Source organism: Balaenoptera acutorostrata, chromosome 16 (genome assembly GCF_949987535.1).
Source record: "Balaenoptera acutorostrata chromosome 16, mBalAcu1.1, whole genome shotgun sequence".
NCBI classification, from domain to species: Eukaryota; Metazoa; Chordata; class Mammalia; order Artiodactyla; family Balaenopteridae; genus Balaenoptera; species Balaenoptera acutorostrata.
This window is the reverse complement of record NC_080079.1, coordinates 6,029,541-6,051,101: the sequence shown is the minus strand read 5'-3', so window position 1 is coordinate 6,051,101 and position 21,561 is coordinate 6,029,541. Positions and strand designations below refer to the sequence as shown.

Sequence of the window (21,561 nt, the reverse complement as noted above, 5' to 3'; positions counted from 1 at the left end):
AAAAGCTTAAAGGATAAAAAAGTATCAATATGATGCTGAATTATTTGGCTTCTCCATCTCATCAATCAATTGGAGGCAAGGTATACTGAACATTAAATAAAGCACAAGGCACCAGGATGAAGAATGAGCTGAGGTAAATATAAGGACTGAAATGGCAGCTTGTCAGAAAGCATGATATTCAAGGCACACATTTCAACTGGCAAGTAAAGCTTATTTGAACTGCGTTATCATTCCGTTTCAAAGCAAACTACGTTACAATCTCATTGCTATAGACATTATAATTATTTCAAAGATAAAGTATATAGATGACAAAATGTTTACTACGCCTAGGCTAAGACCTGGTCCCCATCACGAGAGCGCCTAGAGATGGCCCTGCATCGGCCACTTAGCAGACACTCAACCATCTGAAGCCATGGTTTCCTCCTCTGCAGAGTGAGGGCAATAACAGGACCAATGGCAAGATTCTTCCCCAAGGACTAAATGAGATATTGCATGCAAAGATCTTGCAATAGCTCCTGGCACCAAAGCACTCAACTGCCTTTTTTAAGTAACCGTGTGCTGGTATGAAAACTTTAGGTTTCATAAAATACTACAGAAACACACATAAAGAAACAGCTACTACAAGTGCACAGAAACTATTTCCCAAAACATTCTGTATAGATTATATCAACTTCACTTTCTCAAACCCAGAGAGCTGATAATTAAAGGACTGTACATATTGCAGAGCTATTTCATATAGCTTTCAGTGGGCACGCAGCCAAAGGACTATAGGCCTAGCCATTTGGTACAGAAGGAACATCTGAAGATGTTTCTCACACCTGTCTTTATAAATCATAGATAGTGCAGGAACAGTTTAGCTTTAAGAGGCCTCTGGAACATACTCTGATACAAAAAAAAAAAATTTTTTTTCTTACAACTGTAATGAATTCATTACAGCATCATCTACACCAAAAAGAAATATGCTTAGCTTCTTTAGATGATGTAGCTGCATTCCTTAGGAAAAAAAAAAAAATCCTTATAGTTTCCACAGCTGCAACATCTATCCAATTAGGTATATGTTGACTTTGAGTATTTATAGATTTTTAAAAGAAAGTTTAGAAACATTTAAAACTGGATGTAATTTTCGTTTCCACAAGGAAGGAAAAGAAAGAGCCAAATGACAAGTGAGAGAGAGGGGGAAAAAAAAACATGTCTGTATGTAGAGTGCCGTAATAAAAGCCTGGGCCGACTTTTAAATGTGCATGGCAGACTCACAGGTGTTTGTCTGCACTCCCTCCTGAAAGCCTACAATATAAATAATAACATAAAAATACTTTTAAAAAAGCAAAGAATTGGAGAGAAAATAGGAACAGGTAAGAGAAAGCAACAAGGCTTTCGAAGAGGTGAGACAAGTGGTTACCTACTCAGCAGAGGAGAGAGAACTGGAAACCTGTTGCCTGGAGAAGAGGGAAGCCATCTAGAAGGTGAGATGGATGAGAAGAACCTTGGAAAGACTTGGGGATGGGAGGCAGTGGGCACCTCTGATGGTCAGTACAGGCTGGGCTGAAAGACCATCCAAGGAAAAGTCAGAGCTGTAGGTCCCTCGCAAAGCCAGCACAGCTAGGTGACTGCCCCCCCCACTTCATCAGACAGGAGATGTATTTTCTGCAGACACTAAAGCAGAGAAATTCTGTACACGAGGACGCCCGGCATAGCTGAGAGTGAAGTGGTAGCAGAGTGCCAAACTGAAAGCAAAAGGATTAAAAAAAAAAAAAAAAAAAAAGCAAAGCACACTCATGGGTGAGACAACCACCTTAACCCTGTTCTACTACTCAGCTCACAGGCCCTATTAGCCAGGCTTAAGTCCTCAGCAGGAACCTGCAAAATTCTTCTTTGGGGAAACTGACCAGCCTACGAAAAAAGACAGTCAGTGAGGTATGGAGGTCCCCCAACCCAGTGAAGGCCGACCAGTTACTAAGCCCGTCTTTGAAGCACACAGAAGTTTCAATCAGCTTTTTAGTGTCTCATTGTTAAATATAAACAGACAGCCAAACTACAGATGTTTGAAGAAAGCCAGAGGCTATAACAAACAGGAGTGGGGGAGGATCTGAGAGCTAATAGTGAGAATAAAGTCAGCAAAACAATGTTTAAAAAGTAAAAGTTAATACATGCCAAGAGTTCACCGAAACCTTACATCCATTATATATATAAAAAAAAGAACAGAACCTTATTTTAAAAAAAGGAACATTCATGGAACAAGAAATATTTCTTGGAAATTAAATATGTAGTAGCAGAAATAAACAACTTGAGTAGCAGGTTTGGAAAGTGAAATTAAACAAACTCTCCCAGAAAGTTGAACAAAGAAGACAATTAGAGGATGTTTGCAGGAAGTTGGGACATTCAGCTAAGAGCAGTTTCAGAAAAAGCATGACAAAAACAGTGAGGAAGAAATCATTGAAGAAATAATAAAAGAAAGTACACTAGAACTTCACAGCATGAAAGTTCAAACAGAAAGTCCCAGCACGACTACTGATAAGAACTTAGCTACAGCACATTATCATGAAATGTAAAAATACTGGGGATTAAGAGAAGATGATAAAAGCTTTGAGGAAGAAAACAGACTACATATAAAGGATTAACAATCACCATGCTATCAACTTCCCAAGTGGCAATGGGCATAGAGACAATGTAGAAATGCCTTATAAAATACTGAGGAAATATGACTTCCATCTTGAAATTTTATTCCTAAATAAACTAACAATCAAAGGTGATATATATTACCACCTTTAATATATATATCCGGGGTGAAATACATATGAGTGTATGTATATATATATATATATACACATATATATATATATAAAATTGCTGGTTTGCATATATATATTTGCATGCAAGACATACATTCTAACCTTCTTTCTTACTCATAAACCTCTGTTTCGATTGAAACACCAAAGTATACAACTAAAAATATTTACTTTTCTATCTTCCCATGCAGCAAGCAGTGGCCCTGTGTCACAGTCTAGCCAAGAGAAAATCTGCTACAAAGGTTTCTGGAAATACTTTTATTTTCCCAATAAAAGAGATTTGCTGACTCTGCTTTTTGCCTCTTTTGCCTTATTACGGCCTAGGATGCAGATATAATGCCAAAATGTACAGCAGCTATCATAAGACCATGAGGCATTAAGCATAAAAGCAAAAGCCAACATGTAAGTATGGCAGACACAAGCGAAAGTAAAACCTCGGGTGCCTAGTAGTATCACTGACTCGCTACACCAGCTACTACATCACTTCCTTCACAAACGATCGGGATGTAAAGATTAAAAAAAACCTGCTGTACAGTAAGTCCCCTACACCCAAACCTTCAAGCTGCGAACTTTCAAAGACACGAACATGGGTTCCACTAACGTCAGGCGTGAGTGAAACTGCAGCTTGCCCTCCATCTCCTATTGCTGACGATCCTTCAGCTCTACCATCTCCCACTTCCTCTCCCTCTTCCAGTCAGTAACTCTTCTTGCCTGTTCACTCAGTGCCAGCCCCTGTATGCCAGCTGTTGTACTGCACTACTGTACTTTTCAAGGTACTGTACTGTAAGATTAAAAATGTTTTCTTTATTTTTTGTATTTATTTTTTTAAAGTATTACTTGTGTGATAAGTATTATAAACCTATTACAGTATGGTACTATAGCCATATAGCCAATCGTGTTAGTTGGGTACCTAGGCTAACTTTGTTGGACTTATGAACAAATTGGACTTACGAACGCACTCCCAGAACGGAACTTGTTCGTATGTACAGGACTTACTGTGGTCAGGTTTTCTGTTACTTGCAATGGAAAGTATTTAATCATTCCTAACAAGTTATCAACAAAATTTATCTCCCACATGCCCTTTTAGGAAGTTACTAGAAGATGTGCTCCACAAAAATAAGGCATAAACTAAAAAAAGAAAGTTATAGTGCTCAGAAAACAGGCGATCCAACACAGGAAGGATGTAAGAGGAGTTTTCAGCATCTTGGCAAGAGAGTAGTCCTGAGACAACAGTTGACATGCAAGCCTAAAAAGTAACCAGTTCACACTGGAGCAGGAAGAAAAGGGCTCCAAGGGAGATAATACCAAGAAAAAATAAATAGTGAATAGATTACCTGATGTGTTTGATCACATTGGAACGAGTTTACCGATTCTCCCAGAGGGTTTGGAGGTAGAGATTGGTACACAAGAAACAAAGCAAAATGGTAAAAAAAAACAAACAAACAAAAACAAAGCAATTATTAACTCTAGGAAAAACAAAAAGTTGAAATAGTTATGAAATGGAATTACAGAACACTGTGTGGCTCAACCATAAGCAATATTTGCTTCATGGTGCAAACATTAAATATTAGTTTTTTATTACGGCGGTATTACACTGGAAAGTCAGAAAGAAGAGAAGCCAGTGTGGATGGAGTCGTGAGCACAGGAGAGAGTGGTGAGAAAGGAGATAACAGAGGAAAACAGGAAATAGGTTATCCTGAGGTTTGGATTTTCTTAAGAGCCCTAGGAAGCCACTGGAGAGTTTTAAACAGGAAACCAGCATGATCCAACTCATGACTGAGACTGATGACTTTGGCTGTGGTGCTGGGAAGAGTACATTGAGCAGGGACAAGAGGGGAAGCCAGCAGACGAGTTAGGAGGCTACTACACTAGGGATAAGAGGCTCTGCAGAAGAGATCAAAAGAAGGGGAAAAAAAGCGGCCAAGGCTGGGGAAGGCCACTTGAAACAGGGGGAAGTGGGTAGATGAGAACACATTTTGGAGGTTGGTGGCTTGTGGAGGGAAAGGAGAGCCTCGGGATGACTTTCTAAGTGTTTGCATGAAGCATCTGGAAAAGGCAGAGGATGTTATTACCGAGCTGGAAAGATGGGGGCACGGGGTGGAAAATGGATTCAGGAGTAGACAGTTTGGGATCTAGGGTTCTGTTCTGGACCTGTTAGAGCTGAGATGCCAGTGAAGGGTAACACGCAGAGAGACAAACCCCAAAATATGCTCTGCCTTCAACAAGTAGTAATTCCTCCCTTTTTCTTGCCAACACAAAGAAATGTTTCATTATATGCTGTGATTTGGTGCACTGATTGATTTAAAACTCGATACCGAGAATCCAAGGATAAACAAGCAGTGAATCCTGGGATATCACAGCATGTAACCCATTCTAAATGTTTAGGCTTAACTAGCTTTCTATTTTGAGTCATATCTATCCTAAGGAAAAACTACCTCTACCAAAGCTGTAGTCATAAAATAATAAAAGTCCTTCCTCCATGAAATAATTTCCCATTATTAGCTTGATTTAGTAAACATTTTCCTCTAAAAAAAAAAAAAAGTATTGTCCATGCTCAGTGGACTTCTGTTTATGTGTACAGAGCATGTGTCAAGTCCAAGACCACCTTAGGCACACTTTGAGATTCTGTTTCAGTTTTTTAAAAGTTGTTTCTCAATAAATACTCAAAAGGACCCATCTGTACAAAAGTCTTTCAAAATATTTTTCACAACTATTATTTTCACTTGCAGGTCATAGAGTTTTTTAACTAAACAGTCAGCAGTATTCTTTCTTGGCGTTCTCATTGCTTCTTCCTTGCTCTGAGCAATCTTTTTACTTAATCATTAATTCCCAAATTGGTCTTCGTTGCCGTGTGGATTTTATCGAGAGCTGGGTTTTAGCCACATTACAGTAGATGCGGTGGGGGACGGAGGTGGGGTGGGGTGGAGGGTAGCAGTGGCAATTACAAAATTAAACGTACCATAAGGTGGTAACGGTTCGTGATTGAGGCCAGCTGTTGAAAAATAATGCCTGTTACATAGAATCACAGAAATTTAGAGCTGGAGGCCAAGGCAAGTCTTTCATTGGTGGGCCGACAGCGCCTCTAGCGGCAGAAAGACGGCGGTGGCGGTGACGGCGACCGGCAGAAACTTCTGAATTTTTAAAAAGGCACCTGCTGTTTGAGTTCTCATTGTGCAAAAAGAAAAGATCCACAGGTACCCATTTAAGGGGATGCAACTCGGGAAAACCTAGGTCTATAAAACAGCTATAATAGCCACACTTTGGCTTAACGTGGAAATGAGTTGTCGCTTTACACAAGGTTGATTTAAGCGATTATTTAGGTGAGAACCTGACGGAGTGGCGGGAAACAAAGATTCTGCTCAAACCTAGCCGCCACTGACAACTAGGGAGCTATCCGGAATTAGAAAAAGAGGGAAAGCAAATTAAAGAAGTAGGTTAAAGAGTCCATTTTTAAAATGGAGAGCGCCGCAGGCACACCTGCGGGCACGCGGATGGCTCACCTGCGCGGTTACTGTGCGTCCCCCCAGGTGTATCCGAGGGGCAGCAGGGGTGCACAGGAAACCTCACGGAGGGCTGACCAGTCAGAGATGGGGGGATTCACTAAGGGACAGGGTAAGATGACCCGACGCGCATCATCCCGGGCGACACGTGTAACTGTCAAGACACAGATACCCTGGCAAACGATCCCCGAGATGGGAGAACACGCGGCAGCGGCCCCGAGGCTGGGCCACCCGGGCTACGCGCTGGCGGCTTCCAGGCCCGGAGCCAAGGGCTCCCTCCTTCCCCGGGGAATTGGCACCTGGGGTGGGGGCCCGGGGGGGCGGGGGTCCCCTCCGAGCCGGGAGCCCGAGCCCGGGGGCTCCGCAGCTGCGTCCCCGCGCGCCGGGTCGCGGGGCAATCCCGCCACTTGGCGTCCCCCACCCCCAGTGCGGCGCGTGGTGCCCCCGGAGGGCGAGTCCCCAGCGGGCGGGCGGGGACAGCGGGGGACCGGCGGGGAGCCGCCTGGGCTCGGCGACTTACCTCGGGCCGCGCGCGGCGCCAGCAGAGCCCCGGCCAGGGCGAGCAGGAGGGCGCGGGCGGGGGGCGCGGGCGGCGGGCGCGCTGCCATCGTCGCCGGCCTTCCGTGCAGCAGCAGCTCTCGGGGCCGGGCGGCGGGCGCTGCACCATCCCCCGCGGGCGCCGAGCGGGGGCCGGGCGTCGCGGCGCGAGGGACTTCCTGCTGCGGGGAGTCAACTCCGAACCCCTCGCGCAGCGCCCGGCCGCTGAAGAGCTAGTCTAGGCTTTCATTTTTTTAAAAAAGTTTTCCCCGGCGCGCGTGTGTGTGCGTGTGTGCGTGTGTGCGTGTGTGTGTGCGCGCGCGCACGCTGTTCTGGCACGAGCCAGCCTTGACCGTTGCAATAAACGAGCAAACTGTCCGAGTTGGCCCGGGGACGAGGAAGATCGTTAGGGAGAGGAGGCAGGCCTGTGAAATGGATCCACAGCCAACAGTCACCGTTCTCATCACCACGGAACAAATTATGGTCTCCCCCGCACCCCCGCCCGCCCGCGGCGTCCCGCGGGTCCTAGAGACCGGTCAGGGGCCCCCGCCAGGGTCCCGCCCAGAGACGGCTCTGGCCCACCCCCGGGGCGGCTCGGGGCAGGGCGCCTCCCGGGCCGCGCGCCCCGGCGGCGGCACAGACGTGGCTCGGTGGCGGCGCGGGCGTCCGGAGCGCACACATCCCCGCCCCGGGATGATGTGGCCGCGGGGCCCCGGGCGCCCGGCTGCCAAGAGCACACGCGGCTGCACCGTCCAGCTTTCCAGTCTGAGGCTGGAAATGATGACTCGGCTGCGCGCTCCCGGAACGCGGGTAGCAGGTCGGCGAGGCTGTCCGCCGCCCAGGCGGGCGTCCCCGGGCCCCGTCCCCTAAGCCCCCACACGGACATCCCGTGCGAGAGAATGAACTTGGACCTGCAGGCACGCGACGTCTGGGCATTCTGCTTTCGATGCACTGCTTTAGGTTTTACGTTGATAGATTGGATCAAGTTTCTCCTCCATGGCAGGACCCCCCAAAAAAAAGCGCACGGCGATTTTCCCCAGACTCTCCTGATCGTGAGAAACGTCTGGGTTTGTCTGTTAAGAATACAGAGTCCCAGGTGCCCTCCCACGCCCTTGAAATGAGCCTCTACAGGCCGCGGGGCCGGGGGCCACCCGGTGTTTGGGAAAAACCAGTGAAGTGAATGGAGGGCCTTGCCTCCCAGCCCGAGTTCTTGGCGGTCTCCTCTTCTGCCTAGGAAGGCCTCAAAGAGACATGATAGCAATTTTAACAACGGGACTTGCCCTCTCCGAGACCGCGGGAAGCAGCAAGGAGAGGGCTATACAGACTACAGGAGCTGGAGGGGTCAAGGATGGGTGGTCCCCACCTTGTGGAACCACCATGATCCCCAGCCGTGGCCACTTATCGGAACCCTAAGGGCTAGGGAGATATTAACACCGCCACTCAGGTTAATCAGAATCTCCAGCCATGGACGGAGCCGGAATAGTTTCCAAAGCCCCAGGTGATTCTAATGTGCAGCATGGAGGGAGAACCACCGGCAGAAATCTGTCCTGTGACCTCCCACCGATTTCTGAGGGAAGCCCCATTCCAAGAGGCATTTAGGCAGCATTTGAGGGAACTCCCTTCCTCACCATCTCTTTTTACTGCAAAGTGGCTTTTCTCCTATCTTCCTCCCACCCCCCAGGTTTCTGCAGTGTTCCCAAGAACCAGCTCGGCCCCTCTGAACAACGTGAAGGCCTTTTTAAAAAAAAAAAAAAAAACCAAAAGCCAGAGGCACTGGCCCCAGGACCCCCTTCTCAATGCCAGGACATCTCAGCACTCCATCTGGAAGCCAGGCCTGGGTCCAAGCCCCAGTTTAAATCCAGCCCTACTACTCACCCCTTTGCCTGTCCTTGCTTTGTTCATTCATTTGCTCAATCAGCAATTAGCAACGCTCTGGTAGGGACTTGGGAAACCAGACAGATGAGAAATACCTCTTGCCTTCAAAGACTCTTCTGTCTGGTAGGACAAACTGATCAGTCACAACTATTGAATGGTGTGAGCTGGTTACATGGCTTCTTTAATAATCATTAGGCTGTTTGTTAACCACTACGTTATTTATTACATATTCGTATAATCGGAGTATTGTGCTAAAGTGCTTCCCGTGCATTGTTTCATTTTAAAATCCTGAAGATCCAGATGAGGAAATTGCAGCGTCTAGAGGTTAAGTAGTTTTCCTGTGGTCACAGGGCTAAGAAGTAGGTCAGAGCCCACACCAGATCTATTTGCAGATGCAGCCTGTGTCTTTAGTTCTGATTTCCAGGCTTCAGGTTTAGCATCTGTTAAGTGAAAGTAAAATACAAACCTCTCAGCTGGTAGTGAGCATTAAATGAGCTAGGACGCCTCCCCAAGCCACGGGATTCCTGATGTTGGTTAAGAATTCAAACCCTTTGGCATTTACACTGGCCATCCTTTTTTACAGAGCTCTGGGAAGGACAGTTTTAGCAAGTACCCAGGTGATTCTGATGTTCCTGCTCCAGAGAACTTTCAGACACGGCACAAGAGAATTTTAAATTGTCTCCTTTGAGATCAATGAGGGAGACTCACTTTAGGATGACCCCAGCTGCTGGCCTCTTGAATCTTTCTGATGGGTTAAATTGTTTACTCATAGTGGAAGTAATATGCACCGTGCACTGGACCGGGGGCTTTATACACTGTCTCTCCTAACGGTCCATTTCTTTTTCTCCTTTAATATTCAGCTCTTGACTATAGAAGTCCAACTTTTTTTTTTTTTTAAACCTGGAAGCTGCAAAGCTCTCTCCAAAGGGCTAAATGTGCCCCCAAGACTGTCCTTGGTTTGTTTTTGACTGAATGAAACAAAACAGTCAATGCAGAGGGGAAAAAAGAAAGATAGGGAAGAAAATCCTATCCACTAGCCCTGGTTTTTCAACCTTCTAATCCACCATCTCTGTGAAGCAAGTAGCCTGGGCTGACACTCTATCCATGATGACTTCATGACCCTCAGTAACAGCCAGCTAGGCAGAGGGTGGATCCCATGTCCGGCAGATGGCCGGCCTCTGGCCGGGAACTCTGCCTCCGCCCCCGCAGGAAATGGAAGCTGACATGGCATTCAATACTGGATTGTTGGGTAATGGCATGAGGTCAGAGGCCAGGGTCTGCTCATTAAAATTTCAGATAGATGGCTTGTTGTCTTTTCCTTTCCAGAAGAATTGACCTTTGCAATACCGTTTCCTGTGTGCTATTTTTGCTCCGCAGCCTGGGCATTCACAATGAACAGGGCACTTATTTCTCACCCAAGCTCACATTTAGCTCAATCTTCTTTGAGTCCAAGCAGGTGAAAAAATGGAGGCAAATGTTGCTAAGGCAGGACGTTACAGGCAGCCCCTCCTGATTTCTGCTGTAAGGGAAGGGTCAGCCTCCTTGCCGCTCTACCTAGTGATGGAGCTGCAGACACAGGCTCGCAAAACAGCTTTTATCTCTCCAAGCACAGTTCCCAAGGCTTGCTGCAAAAGTAAACAAACACAATCTCCCCATGATTAAGATTCTTGGAAATCGCTTTAATTCCATCTCTTGGGGAGATTGAAACTCATGATCCTCTCAGCCTATAATAACATGAAGTCCACTTTTGTTTTCTTAGATCTTCTCACTTCAAGAGCCTATGCCTTCACCTCCAGAAACTTGCCCCCAAAGAGCCTCCTCTGGACAGATTAACCCCTCTTGGCTCTGATACTTCCATTATTGCACGGAATCGGTGCTTAAGTAGCCCATCCGAACTCCAAAGGAAGAATGCTCTTGGGGGGGATCAGGGACTCAAGGATGCTCAAGCTAGAAGGGACATGGAAGGTCACTTAGGCTGGCTCCCTTACCCCCATCTATACTTATCTGTGTCACCCTGTCAACTGACCATCCAACTTCCCCTTACATGCCTACTGTGGTATGGAACTCATTACCCCCCAAGAGAGCCCATTTGAAGTATTGCAAGTGATTGGCAACACCCAAGAGGAACAGAGAGCCACATGGCCAAATTGCCAGCTGCTCAGATAGCCCCTTGGCTGCACTGGTCCATCCACTCCCACCATCACTAGGACAGGCAGAATGAAATGACAGTACTCGGAGAAAGGCAAACAGAGAATCTCGAAAACAAACATAACTCACAACAAGAATGACCAAATATTTGTAGATCTTCCTTCATTCAAGAAATCATGGTTCATCTCCTTCCCTTTTCATGCAGGCTGGGCTTAGACACTCATTCTAATAAATAAAATAGGGCCAACGTGACCGTGTGTGAGTTTTGAGACAAGTCCTGAAAGGCATGAGTGACCCAAATCACTCACTGATGGGGGCGGGGGGGCGGTGGAAACCAGCTGCTGTGCGGTGAGGACACTCAGGCAGCCCAATGGGGAAGAAATGAAATGAGGAACTGAGGTCTCCAGCCACCGGCCACATCAGCACACCATCTTGGAAGTGGATCTTCCAGCCCTGGTGGAGTTTTCAGATGATTGTAGCCCAGGGCAGCAACTGACTGCAACCCCCAGAGAGCCCCTGAGGCAAACCCATCCAACTGAACTGCTCCTGAATTCCTGACCCACAGAAACTGCACATGAGATAATGACTTTTTGTTGTTTTGAGCCACTAATCCTGGGGGATAATTTGTTATTCAGCAATAGAGGACTAATGCATATTTAATAAAACAAGCATTCCATTACTATATTTTCTCTAGCTTCCAAGGATTGCTGATAATTTCAATATCAAGGGAACCTCCCTTCTTGTCTTTGAGCTTTAAATAAGAGTTATAGATAGGGTGGCCATAGGTCCCAGTTTTATCCTAGCATAATTGTCAGTGGTGCCCCCCATTCACTCTCACAAGGGTCCTGGTTTACTCACAAATTGCCCTGTTATCCTATCTGTAGATACGTATGTCTTCTGTATGGTGTTTTGGGGGCAGAAAGGGGAGACAGGCACATAAGCTTCATTCTACATCTTGACTCTCTTCCTTCTATGAATGATGGTTGAATGAGGGACTGAACTCACAGTGATGGATAGCACACCTGAGCACGCCACCGGTGATGACAACCAGAGCAGGCCCTCCAGCAGTATGGAGTTCCACAAGGTTCTCTGAGGATTTTCACTACATGGTTGGCCAGTCACGCAGTGACCTGATCTAAACTGCCACTGCCGGAAGTTGTAAGATATTTTTTACCAGGTGCCAAAGAACTTGCAGGCGTTTGCTGTTGACTGTATTGTGAACACATGAACGAGAAAATGTGATTAAAGGTCACGGAGGAAGAGACCCACCAGAGAAAAGCAGAGACGCTCCCACTGTCCAGGCTGGCCACTCACTTGTCATCTGAAAAGATGCCTGGGCTCCCGGAAGCCAGGAGAGCTGGGATTTGGGGTGGGGGACAGTGCTTTGGAGACAAGCCAGGGCCTCCACACCTCCACGTCTCCAGCAGGTTTTCTCCCTGGGGAGGCCAGCCTTATTGTACAATAACTCCACAGGAGGCCACTCCAAGGCACGCAGACATTCATGAGACTCTTCTTTACCTGATCTCTCCTGTGACAAGTTAGGCCATTTGCCTCGCATTCTGTGCTCCTGAAATTGGGGAATAACTGGCCAGCGGCCCCTCTTCACGTATTTGAATGCAGCTCCCATTTTGTCTTTACTGTTTCAGGCACATAGACCCCAATTTCTTTAACTTGCCTCTTGGGTCCTATTCTTACTCTCTTTAATCATGTTTTTTTGCTCTCTTTTGGATCCTCTCCAGTTTCTTGATTTCTCTTAAACTGCGGAGGCCAAATGTGCCCACGGAGCTCCAAGAAGGATCTGCATGGGGTCGAGGGAAGCAGAGGGCGGGTTTCCTGCATCTGGTTTATTGGGCAGAGCGGGGCGTGTCTCTCTGTAGTTGAGACTTTTATACTTCTTTTCGGAGGCCTGGACTGGTTTCTACTTTGGGGCAAAGGAGCAATTCTGGGTGGCTCTGGGGAGGCCGGCTACTCTGATATGGGTGTGTTAGGCCCTCCATCCCTCCATCCCTCCATCCCTCCATCCCTCCATCCCTCCATCCAACCCCTGCACAGCCCCGCTTCTTCACCATAGCTATTTCCGTCCACTTCCTGGACCTCAACTTCCCACACTTCTTTGATGGACACTTTCAGGCAGGGCTCTCGTCTGCCATTAACTTCTTGATGAACTCAGGCAGAAAAGCCAACTCCAGTTTCTAGAGCCTGGGGTCCATTGTTCCTCCTGCACTAAGCTCCGGTCTAGGGTCTGATGTCACTTCATTTTTTGGCAGTTACCAGGCATTTGACATTTTTCATTACCATCACATCCTGACTCAGCAGGTCCCCCGTTACCATCAGCCTACCAACACTTATCAGTGGGGAAAGCACACCGCTGCCTGCCTGGGTATAATCATTGCTGGCATTCCTTTCCCTCCACTATTCTGAAGCAATACTCACAAGCAACTTTTCAGCTTTCTTTGTCCTCGGCTGGGCTGAAAAATGAAGAAAAGAAGTTGAGCAAACATCCCCAGAACTCCTTCTGTATCCTGTGCAGGTTAGGGAGACAGACAATGGCCCCCATTCTCATGAGCCCCTAGCCGGTGATGCAGAGAAGACCTAAAATGATCACAACAGACAGCATCTGTCCTGCATCTACTTGCCCCAGGCCTCCAGGATCTCATCAACCCTCAGCAAATCTTGCTAATTACTCTTCTTTTAAAAGAGGAAATAGAGGCCCTGGAAAGTGACTTGTCCACAAATGCAAAACTTGAAAGTGGTACAGCTGGGATTGCACACTGGGTCCTTCTGACTCCAAGGATCCTCTGTCTCCTTTCCTCCCTGCTGATTCTGGACCAGAACACAAGTCATACCTGACCCCTTCCTTTCTCTCTCCCTCAACCACACCCTTCTAATTAGTTATCACCTCCTGTTCATTCAACCTCAGAAATCCGTTCTGAGTCTGACCCCTCCACCCCCTGCCCCTGGGCCCCAAGGTGGGGGAATCATGGTACCTCTCTCAGTGAGAGTCACAGGCTCCTGGAGCTGGTCTGCTGTCATTCTATTTTTAAATGAAAGTATCATATGATATCACTTATATGCAGAATCTAAAAAAAGTGATACAAATGAACTTATTTACAAAACAGAAACAGACTCACAGACATAGAAAACAATCTTACGGTTACCAAAGGAGAAAAGTTGGGGGGAGGGATAAATTAGAAGTTTGGGAGTAACATATACACACTACTATCTATATACAAAATAGATGACCAACAAGGACCTACTGTATAGCACAGGGAACTCTACTCAATATTCTGTAATAACCTAAATGGGAAAATAATTTGAAAAAGGATGGATATATGTATATGTATGGCTGAATCACTTTGCTGTACACCTGAAACTAACACAACATTGTTAATCAACTATACTCCAATATAAAATAAAAGTTAAAAATAAAAAGTGAACATCTGACAACCTTCACTGGATCCTCATTGCCTTCAGTAATATATTGAGTCTCCTTCCTGGAATATCCTAGACTATCTGGGATTTGACCACAGCCAATGTTCCTAGCATCATTTTTCTCCCACCCCTGATACACAGCCCCATCCTTCAGCCACGTGGGACCGCTCAACATTTGAAAAGTGTTTGACCCTGCACGGTTTTCCATATGCTTCTCTCAATGTCAGAATGTCCTTCTCCCCCTTTCTACCAACTGATTCATTGTTCAAGGTCCAGAGAGGTTCCCTTTCCTCTGTGTTGTCTTTTCTATGACTCCAGGCAAAGGGGGGCCTTCCTCTTTTTGCTTGCACAGTTCTGGGGATCCACTGCTGGCATTATTGTTGTCTAAGCTTGCCCACCTTACTAGACAGGGAGCCCCTTGCCGGCTGGCCTCCTTCACTGGCTCACCGTTACACCTGATATGCCCGAGCCCAGCCCCGAGCCTGGCGAAGAGATGGGACAGCAATTTCTGGTTGAGTAGATAAATGAACCAGTGTGTGACCACGTTCCCACTTGCATCTTTACTACTTTTCCTCTCTATATGGCTTTCCACTCCAGGCTCAAGAACAGTGATTCCCTGCAAGTGTATTTATTGCTGAGGTCTAAGAAGGTAAGTAGGCAATATTTCATTTCTTTCCCAGCCAATAACCAGCATCTCCCAATAACCTCTATAATTATTCCAGTTAAGACCCATTACCATTGCAAATCAAGTTAGATCTGATTTCCACAGAGCTTAGCAATCTGCACCAGGACATGTTTTGTTTTCTAAAATCTTCAATTTTTAACTAAGTCTGTTACTTCTGGTACTATTTTCAATTTAATAGAAACAAAATAAAACTCTCTTAAAACTCCAAACAACTTCAAACTGTGTTTTGTTCTGGTAATCAGACAATGGATAAGGATTGTGGTTACTTGGAGAAATTGCCAACAATGGAAAAAACAAGAGCATGAGTCAGAATAATTTAAAACCAGAAATGTGTGTTGGTAATAATTCAGAAAGTCACATGGAAGAGCCTGGGTCACAAATTTGAATTTGATGGTTTTTTACAAATCATAATCTCATATATTAGAGAGCCCCTTGCACCTGGGAGAGTGCCAAGAAACCTTACAAAACCTAGTCTTGGGAAAGCAAAATCCCACACCATCAGGAAAATGCTGTCTCTCTTAGGACAGGATGTAGACAGTCTCACGTGCCGTATGGAAAAATGAGCCACCGTGGTGAGGAAGCAACGTATCATTAAAGAGGAGACCATTGAAGTAAGGTAAAAGCCATTCCTGCAGCCTAATCCGTTAGGCTCCTTTCCAGCAGCCCAGAGGGAACTGCAGCATCGCTCTGGGCGGGGGTGATGTGGGATTGGATTCTGTGTCCAGCTGCAGTGCATCGGAATACCAGAAGCATTACCCAGAAGTGTGGTTTTGCTATTCAAAGCCAGCTACTTCCCTACCTATCCACGGAGGGGAATAAAAGTCCCCTGCTTATCCATCCTCAGGCAGCATGTTGTTCCCAAGCCTACAGTGGGCTTTCTAATGACCAGCAGGCTTAAATCTACCATCTTGGTCCCGATGCCCAGCACCCATGATCTCCATCCTAGAGGTGGCCAACCTGGAAAAGAAAATGCATGAGGTCAGCAAAGGTACAATAGAGTATCTGACGTCTCCCTCCCCACAAATGGTCCTTTAGGCATTATCAGAGCAGGTACCAGAGGTCTAAACATGCAGTCTTTCTGGAGCTGAACCTCACTTCCTCCTTCTGCTTAGATTTATGGCAGTTGACCTATTTTACAGCTCTTTTACTGACCTACTTCTGAGTCCTATTTTGGAAAGTGGCACAAAATTTCTCGGATCCCTGGAAAAGAAGAAGAGGAAGAAACATATGCACAGGCGCACATGTATACACACCTCAGAAATCAAGGCTGCAGTAATTTTCCTCAAAAGAGCATTTTGTTTTTGTGTTTTTTTTTTTAAACTTGTCAGAAAGCACTTGAAAAGTGTCCACAGTCCTTTCAGAAGTAAAACAATATATAAGTTAATGTATTAGATGCTTATTTTCTGGTAAAATACCTACAGGGTAACCTCAATGGCTGCTGATGGAAAGCCTCATCCTAAAGATGCCAGGAACTGATGTGTTAGTCCAGGATGACTGGGCTATAAATGGCCCCCTAAAATCGCCCCTGCTTAAGGCCACTTAATCGGAGGTTGCATATCTGAGTTGTAACCCCATGGTTAGCTGCTGGGATAAAAATTGCCTATCTTTTTTTATAAGAGAGAATTATATTCTGGATAGCAGATGACCAGACATCCAGTCAGTCCCCAAGTGCAGTTATAAGTCTACGCAGCAATGATGCTATGAGAACGGCTATTATCATTTATTGGGCTCTTCTTATAACCAAACACCTCACACATATCATTTATCCACTTTTATATTACCCTGTGAGGTATATTTTAGTTTCCCATTTTACAGATGAAAAACTAAGGCTCCGTAAATATTCAAAACCTCACAACTCCTAAGTAGTAAACCCAAACGAGGCCTCAGAACCAGGTCTGCCTAATTCCAGAGTCTGCATTTTCTTTATCTAAACCAGATTGTCTCTTATAAAAGCAGATTCCACCGAGATTTGGACTTAAATCCTGTGATCATCCCACTGCCAGTAAGCCATTTGGCTTCTGTCCCTTATCACCTATAAAATGGGAACGCTCTTTAACTTTGATTGATTTTTAGGTCAATTAGAAATGGAAAGATATTAAACGCAATGTGGTATCCTGGGTCTGATCCTGGAACAGAAAAAGGACATTAGTGGAAAAATTAATGAAATTTGAATAAAGTCTGGAGTTGAGTTAACAGTAATGTACCAATGTTGGTTTCCTGGCTTTGCCAAATGTACCATGTTATTTTAAATGTTGACAATAGGGGAAACTGGTAAAGCGTATACGAGAACTCTCTGTACTATCTTTGCAACTTTTCCATAAATCTAAAATTATTCCAAAATTTAAAAATTTTTTTAAAGGAGGACATCTAAACAAATAAAACAATTAAAAATCAGTTGTTCTTCCTTTGTGGTTTCTGATTGTTGAGATTTGTACCAAGTATTATTTATTGTAGGCTGAACAGACATGTGGACTAACATTCTCCAATTATACATCAATGCATTAGGATTAATAAATTCATTTAAATAAATCTATTTAAAAGTGCTACTGAATGCAATGAAGTTTTTTTCCTTGTTTATTTTCTTAATCAATGAATGCCCAAAGTGGAACTACTAACCAATGTTAACATTCTTAACATTATAAAGTGGTGTCAAGAGCTAAGTGGAGGGCTTCCCTGGTGGCGCAGTGGTTAAGAATCCGCCTGCCAATGCAGGGTACACGGGTTCAATCCCTGGTCGGGGAAGATCCCACATGCTGTGGAGCAACTAAGCCCGTGCGCCACAACTACTGAGCCTGCGTGTCACAACTACTGAAGCCTGCGCACCTAGAGCCCGTGCTCCGCAACAAGAGAAGCCACCACAATGAGAACCCCACGCACTGCAATGAAGAGTAGCCCCCGCTCGCCACAACTAGAGAAAGCCCAAGCGCAGCAACGAAGACCCAATGCAGCCAAAATTAAATAAATTAATTCGCTAATTTTAAAAAAATTGGATATATTAAAAAAAAAAGAGCTAAGTGGAGAAAAGTGTGTATAGTATACTACCATGTATCCAAGAAGATGTGATATGAATGTATGTGTATGTGTATAACGTTATACTATTATTATGTTGTTTTTTAAAAGAACAAAAAACCATAAGTATTTTTAAGTTATTCCATATAAGGGCAAGAAAGGATCATGACAGAGGGGAAGGAATAGGTGAGACTTCTTTGAATATACTTTGATTTGTAGATTTTATTTTGAAACTGTAAAAATATTCTTACATAATTATAAAACAAATTGAAATCTTCAAAAAAGGAGTCCGTAAAAGTCAAAAGCAAAATGAACAAATAAACCTAGCTATGTATTGACTTGTGGCATGACCTCAAAAGTAGAAACTAGGCCATGTGACTTTAAAATTTGACCATACATCCTTAAGACATACCCTAAGAATAAAAAGAACATACAAAAGATAAAACAACTGAAAGGGTTTTTAACAATCATATTATTGACTGTAGTGAGGGTGGTGATTCTGAGATTTAGGATTGATGGGATCAAGTAAAATATCCTCTAAATTCTAACTGAAGTAATCTTTAAACTCATTACATATTTTATTTAAAAATTTTTTTTCTAGTTTTATTCCCTGAAAAGCTCTGGGAACAATGACCAACCCATCACTGATGAATGCTTCTAGTATCTAGACTGTGGTCTCTATGTACCATTTCATATTAAATGCAACCAGGGCTCCTTGGAGAAATGGCCAATTCCAGCTGTGGGCCAAGAAATGTATAAGGCAAGCCTGGAAAATCTTGTCATATGAAAAGAAAGGAAGCTAGTGAGTCACTAGAGTCATGTGACAAGGACCCAGGAGCTAACCTGACAAGGCTCCCATCAGTCAGAGATGGGGCAGATCGAGCATCAAAAACAATAAATGAGTGAGTTGAAACACACCAATGTGTTTGTATTTATGAATTCACTAGGACAGATAAAAACAAGCAAACAAAAAACATCTCTTTAGTGTCTCAGGATGCTAGGGAACCAACGCACTATTTTGAAAATGGGTTAATGAAGAGAAAGATGAAAGCATTTATCCTGATTTCTGTATAAACTCTACCTTTGGATAGTCATATGCTTGATGAGGAAAAGGCTCTCTTTATAGAAGTAGACACCAGGTAATAAATGAAGAAGAAACAACAGTATTAGGGTGTCACCATTTTGCAACCCCTAAGGAAATTACAGATCTAGGAATAATCATTGGAAGCTACTAATGAATGTCTCCAGGAGAGATGACCAGACATTGTGTGTCTTGATGAAAGCATACAAATACTATGTTCAAATGTAGCCAAGTAAATTTTTTAAAAGTATAAAGAGCAGAGGAACGTATTCAAAGACACCCTGGAGGTGCAGCTAGTGAAACCTGAACTGTGGGAAACTAGAGCAGTGCTAGTCAACATGGGTTCACAGACTGGCATCAGCATCGCTTGGGAGCTTGTTAAATGCAAATTCTCAGGCTCTACCCCAGAGCCACTTATCCTGGGCTGGGGCCCAGGGATCTGTATTTTAAGAAGCTTTCTAGGTGATTCTTTTGCATGCTAAAGTGTGAGAAACACTGATATGTAGGACAAGGCTACTTCAACAAAGAAATGCAAGAAAAATAGGGGGAAACATATGGATTCAAAAAGAATTTTTAAAAATAGCAACAATATGCAGTATGTGAACTTTGGCTCCTGATTTGAACAATCTGTAAAAATCTTTTATGACAGAAATGTAGAAATTTGAATATTGAATTCATACTCGATATTAGGAAGTTATTATTAACTTTTAAAGGTATGATAGTGGTCTTGTGGTTATATTTTAAGAGAGTTCTTTCTTTTAGCAATATGAACTTAAATATTTGCACATGAGATGATGTCATATTTGAGATTTGTTTCTAAATAATTTGGGGACGGGAGGTGGAAAAGTAGGTGGGGTTATAACAGAAACGAGATTAGCCATGACTTCATAATTATTGGGACTGGGTGTTGGGTACATGGTAGTTTGTTACACTATTCTCTCTTTTTTATTTTTAATGTTTCAAACTTTCCATAATAAGGTGGATTTTTTAAAAAGATTAATTCAGGAAAACAATATAGCAAATATAACAAAATGTCAACATTGTTAAATGGCTTGATGGATGTACTAGTGTGGTTATTATACTTTTCTTTCTACTTTTCTCCATGCTTGAAAATGTTTATAATTAAAAGTAAAAAAATTCATTGGAAAAAATTGAAATAGGTTTTCACACTTAAAAAATGTGGGAGTCACTATGGAAAACACTGACATATTTGCTTCAGCCATTATTGAAGTTTTTATGTGCAGATACTATATTAGAAAATTTCAGATGTTATTAGCTTAAGTGTTATTAATGCCAATTTAAAACTGCAGGAAGTGAGGTCCAGGAAGGCATTGTCCAGGGCCACTGTCATGTGGATGAGGTCAGTCCCAAGGTGCTCTCTATCCCATGTGTGCTCTTCCTAGAACTATAACATTTACATTTAAAAATAAAAGCTTTTTTTCCCCCAGCATATTGTTCATAATTCCTACAAACTTGGGGATCCTTTGTGTGTTCTTCGACATTAAGTGATCACATTCTGTTTTTTGTATTTGTTACTTGATTTTTGACTTTAAAAAATTTTACTGAGTTATAACATAAATGCAGTAAAGTGTCTAAATATTAAGTATACAGATTCATGAGTTTCATTTATGTATGAAACCCTTGTACCGTCACCTAGATAAAGGTGTAGAATATTTCCAGCACTTCTGCCCCTATGCTGACTTCTACCACCATAGATATAAATAGGATCCTAGTGGGTGGTCTTTTATGTCTGGCTTCTTTCACTCATCATTGTGTCTGTGAGAGTCACACATTTTGCCTGTGGCAGTAGGCACATTATTTCTTTTGTATTGCTGCATGGTAGTCCACTGTATGAATAGGCCTCAATTTCTTCATCCATCCTATTTGATGAAAATTTGTGTTGTTTCCAGTTTTAACTATTGTGAATAAACCAGCAATGAGCATTCTCGTAAATGTCACCTGGTAGGTATATGCACACACTTATCGTGGGTATAAGCACAAGAGCGGAATTGCCGGGTCATAGGAATATGACCATATATTTACCTTTAGTAGGTAACTGCCAAGGCGTTTCCAACAAAGTTGTACCAACTGTCACCCCCACCAGCAAAATATGAAAGTCCCAGTTGCTTCATATTCACAGTGACACGATTGTCATTGTTTCCAACTTTGTGATATCACCCTGTTTTGGAAACCTCCTCTGAACGGACCTGTGTTCTCCTGCAGAATTAGTGCCACCTCCTCTGGCCCCACAGCATTTTGGCCATCTCTGTCACAACTCTTAGCACCTCTGGCAGAATCCTTTGTTTCCTGTGTGTCTCCAGATCCCTCGAGGACAGGGCAGTGTCTTATTCTTTTTGGTATTCCAGGATTTAACACAGGGCCTGGGACACAGTCATTGTTCAATCAATGTTTGACCCAATGAAGGAGTGAATGAACGAATGACTCAATCAATTGATCAATCAATATTCTTAAGAGCCTAAAACCTACTTACCTGGGAGGACTTGGTAC

General features: G+C 44.0%; 1 protein-coding gene across 2 annotated transcripts in view; it reads right to left on the bottom strand.

Annotated features, from left to right (window-relative positions):
* ADAM12 (ADAM metallopeptidase domain 12) overlaps positions 1-7,346 on the bottom strand; it is a 402,635-nt gene extending 395,289 nt beyond the window's left edge. The window contains exon 1 of one of the 2 annotated variants that reach the window (XM_057530791.1): positions 6,807-7,346. In XM_057530791.1, the coding sequence (XP_057386774.1) occupies positions 6,807-6,894 (88 nt within the window). In that variant the 5' untranslated portion in view covers positions 6,895-7,346. The remainder of the gene's footprint in view (positions 1-6,806) is intronic. The other variant, XM_057530792.1, reaches the window with a different exon arrangement.
* Between the last annotated feature and the right edge of the window lie 14,215 nt (positions 7,347-21,561).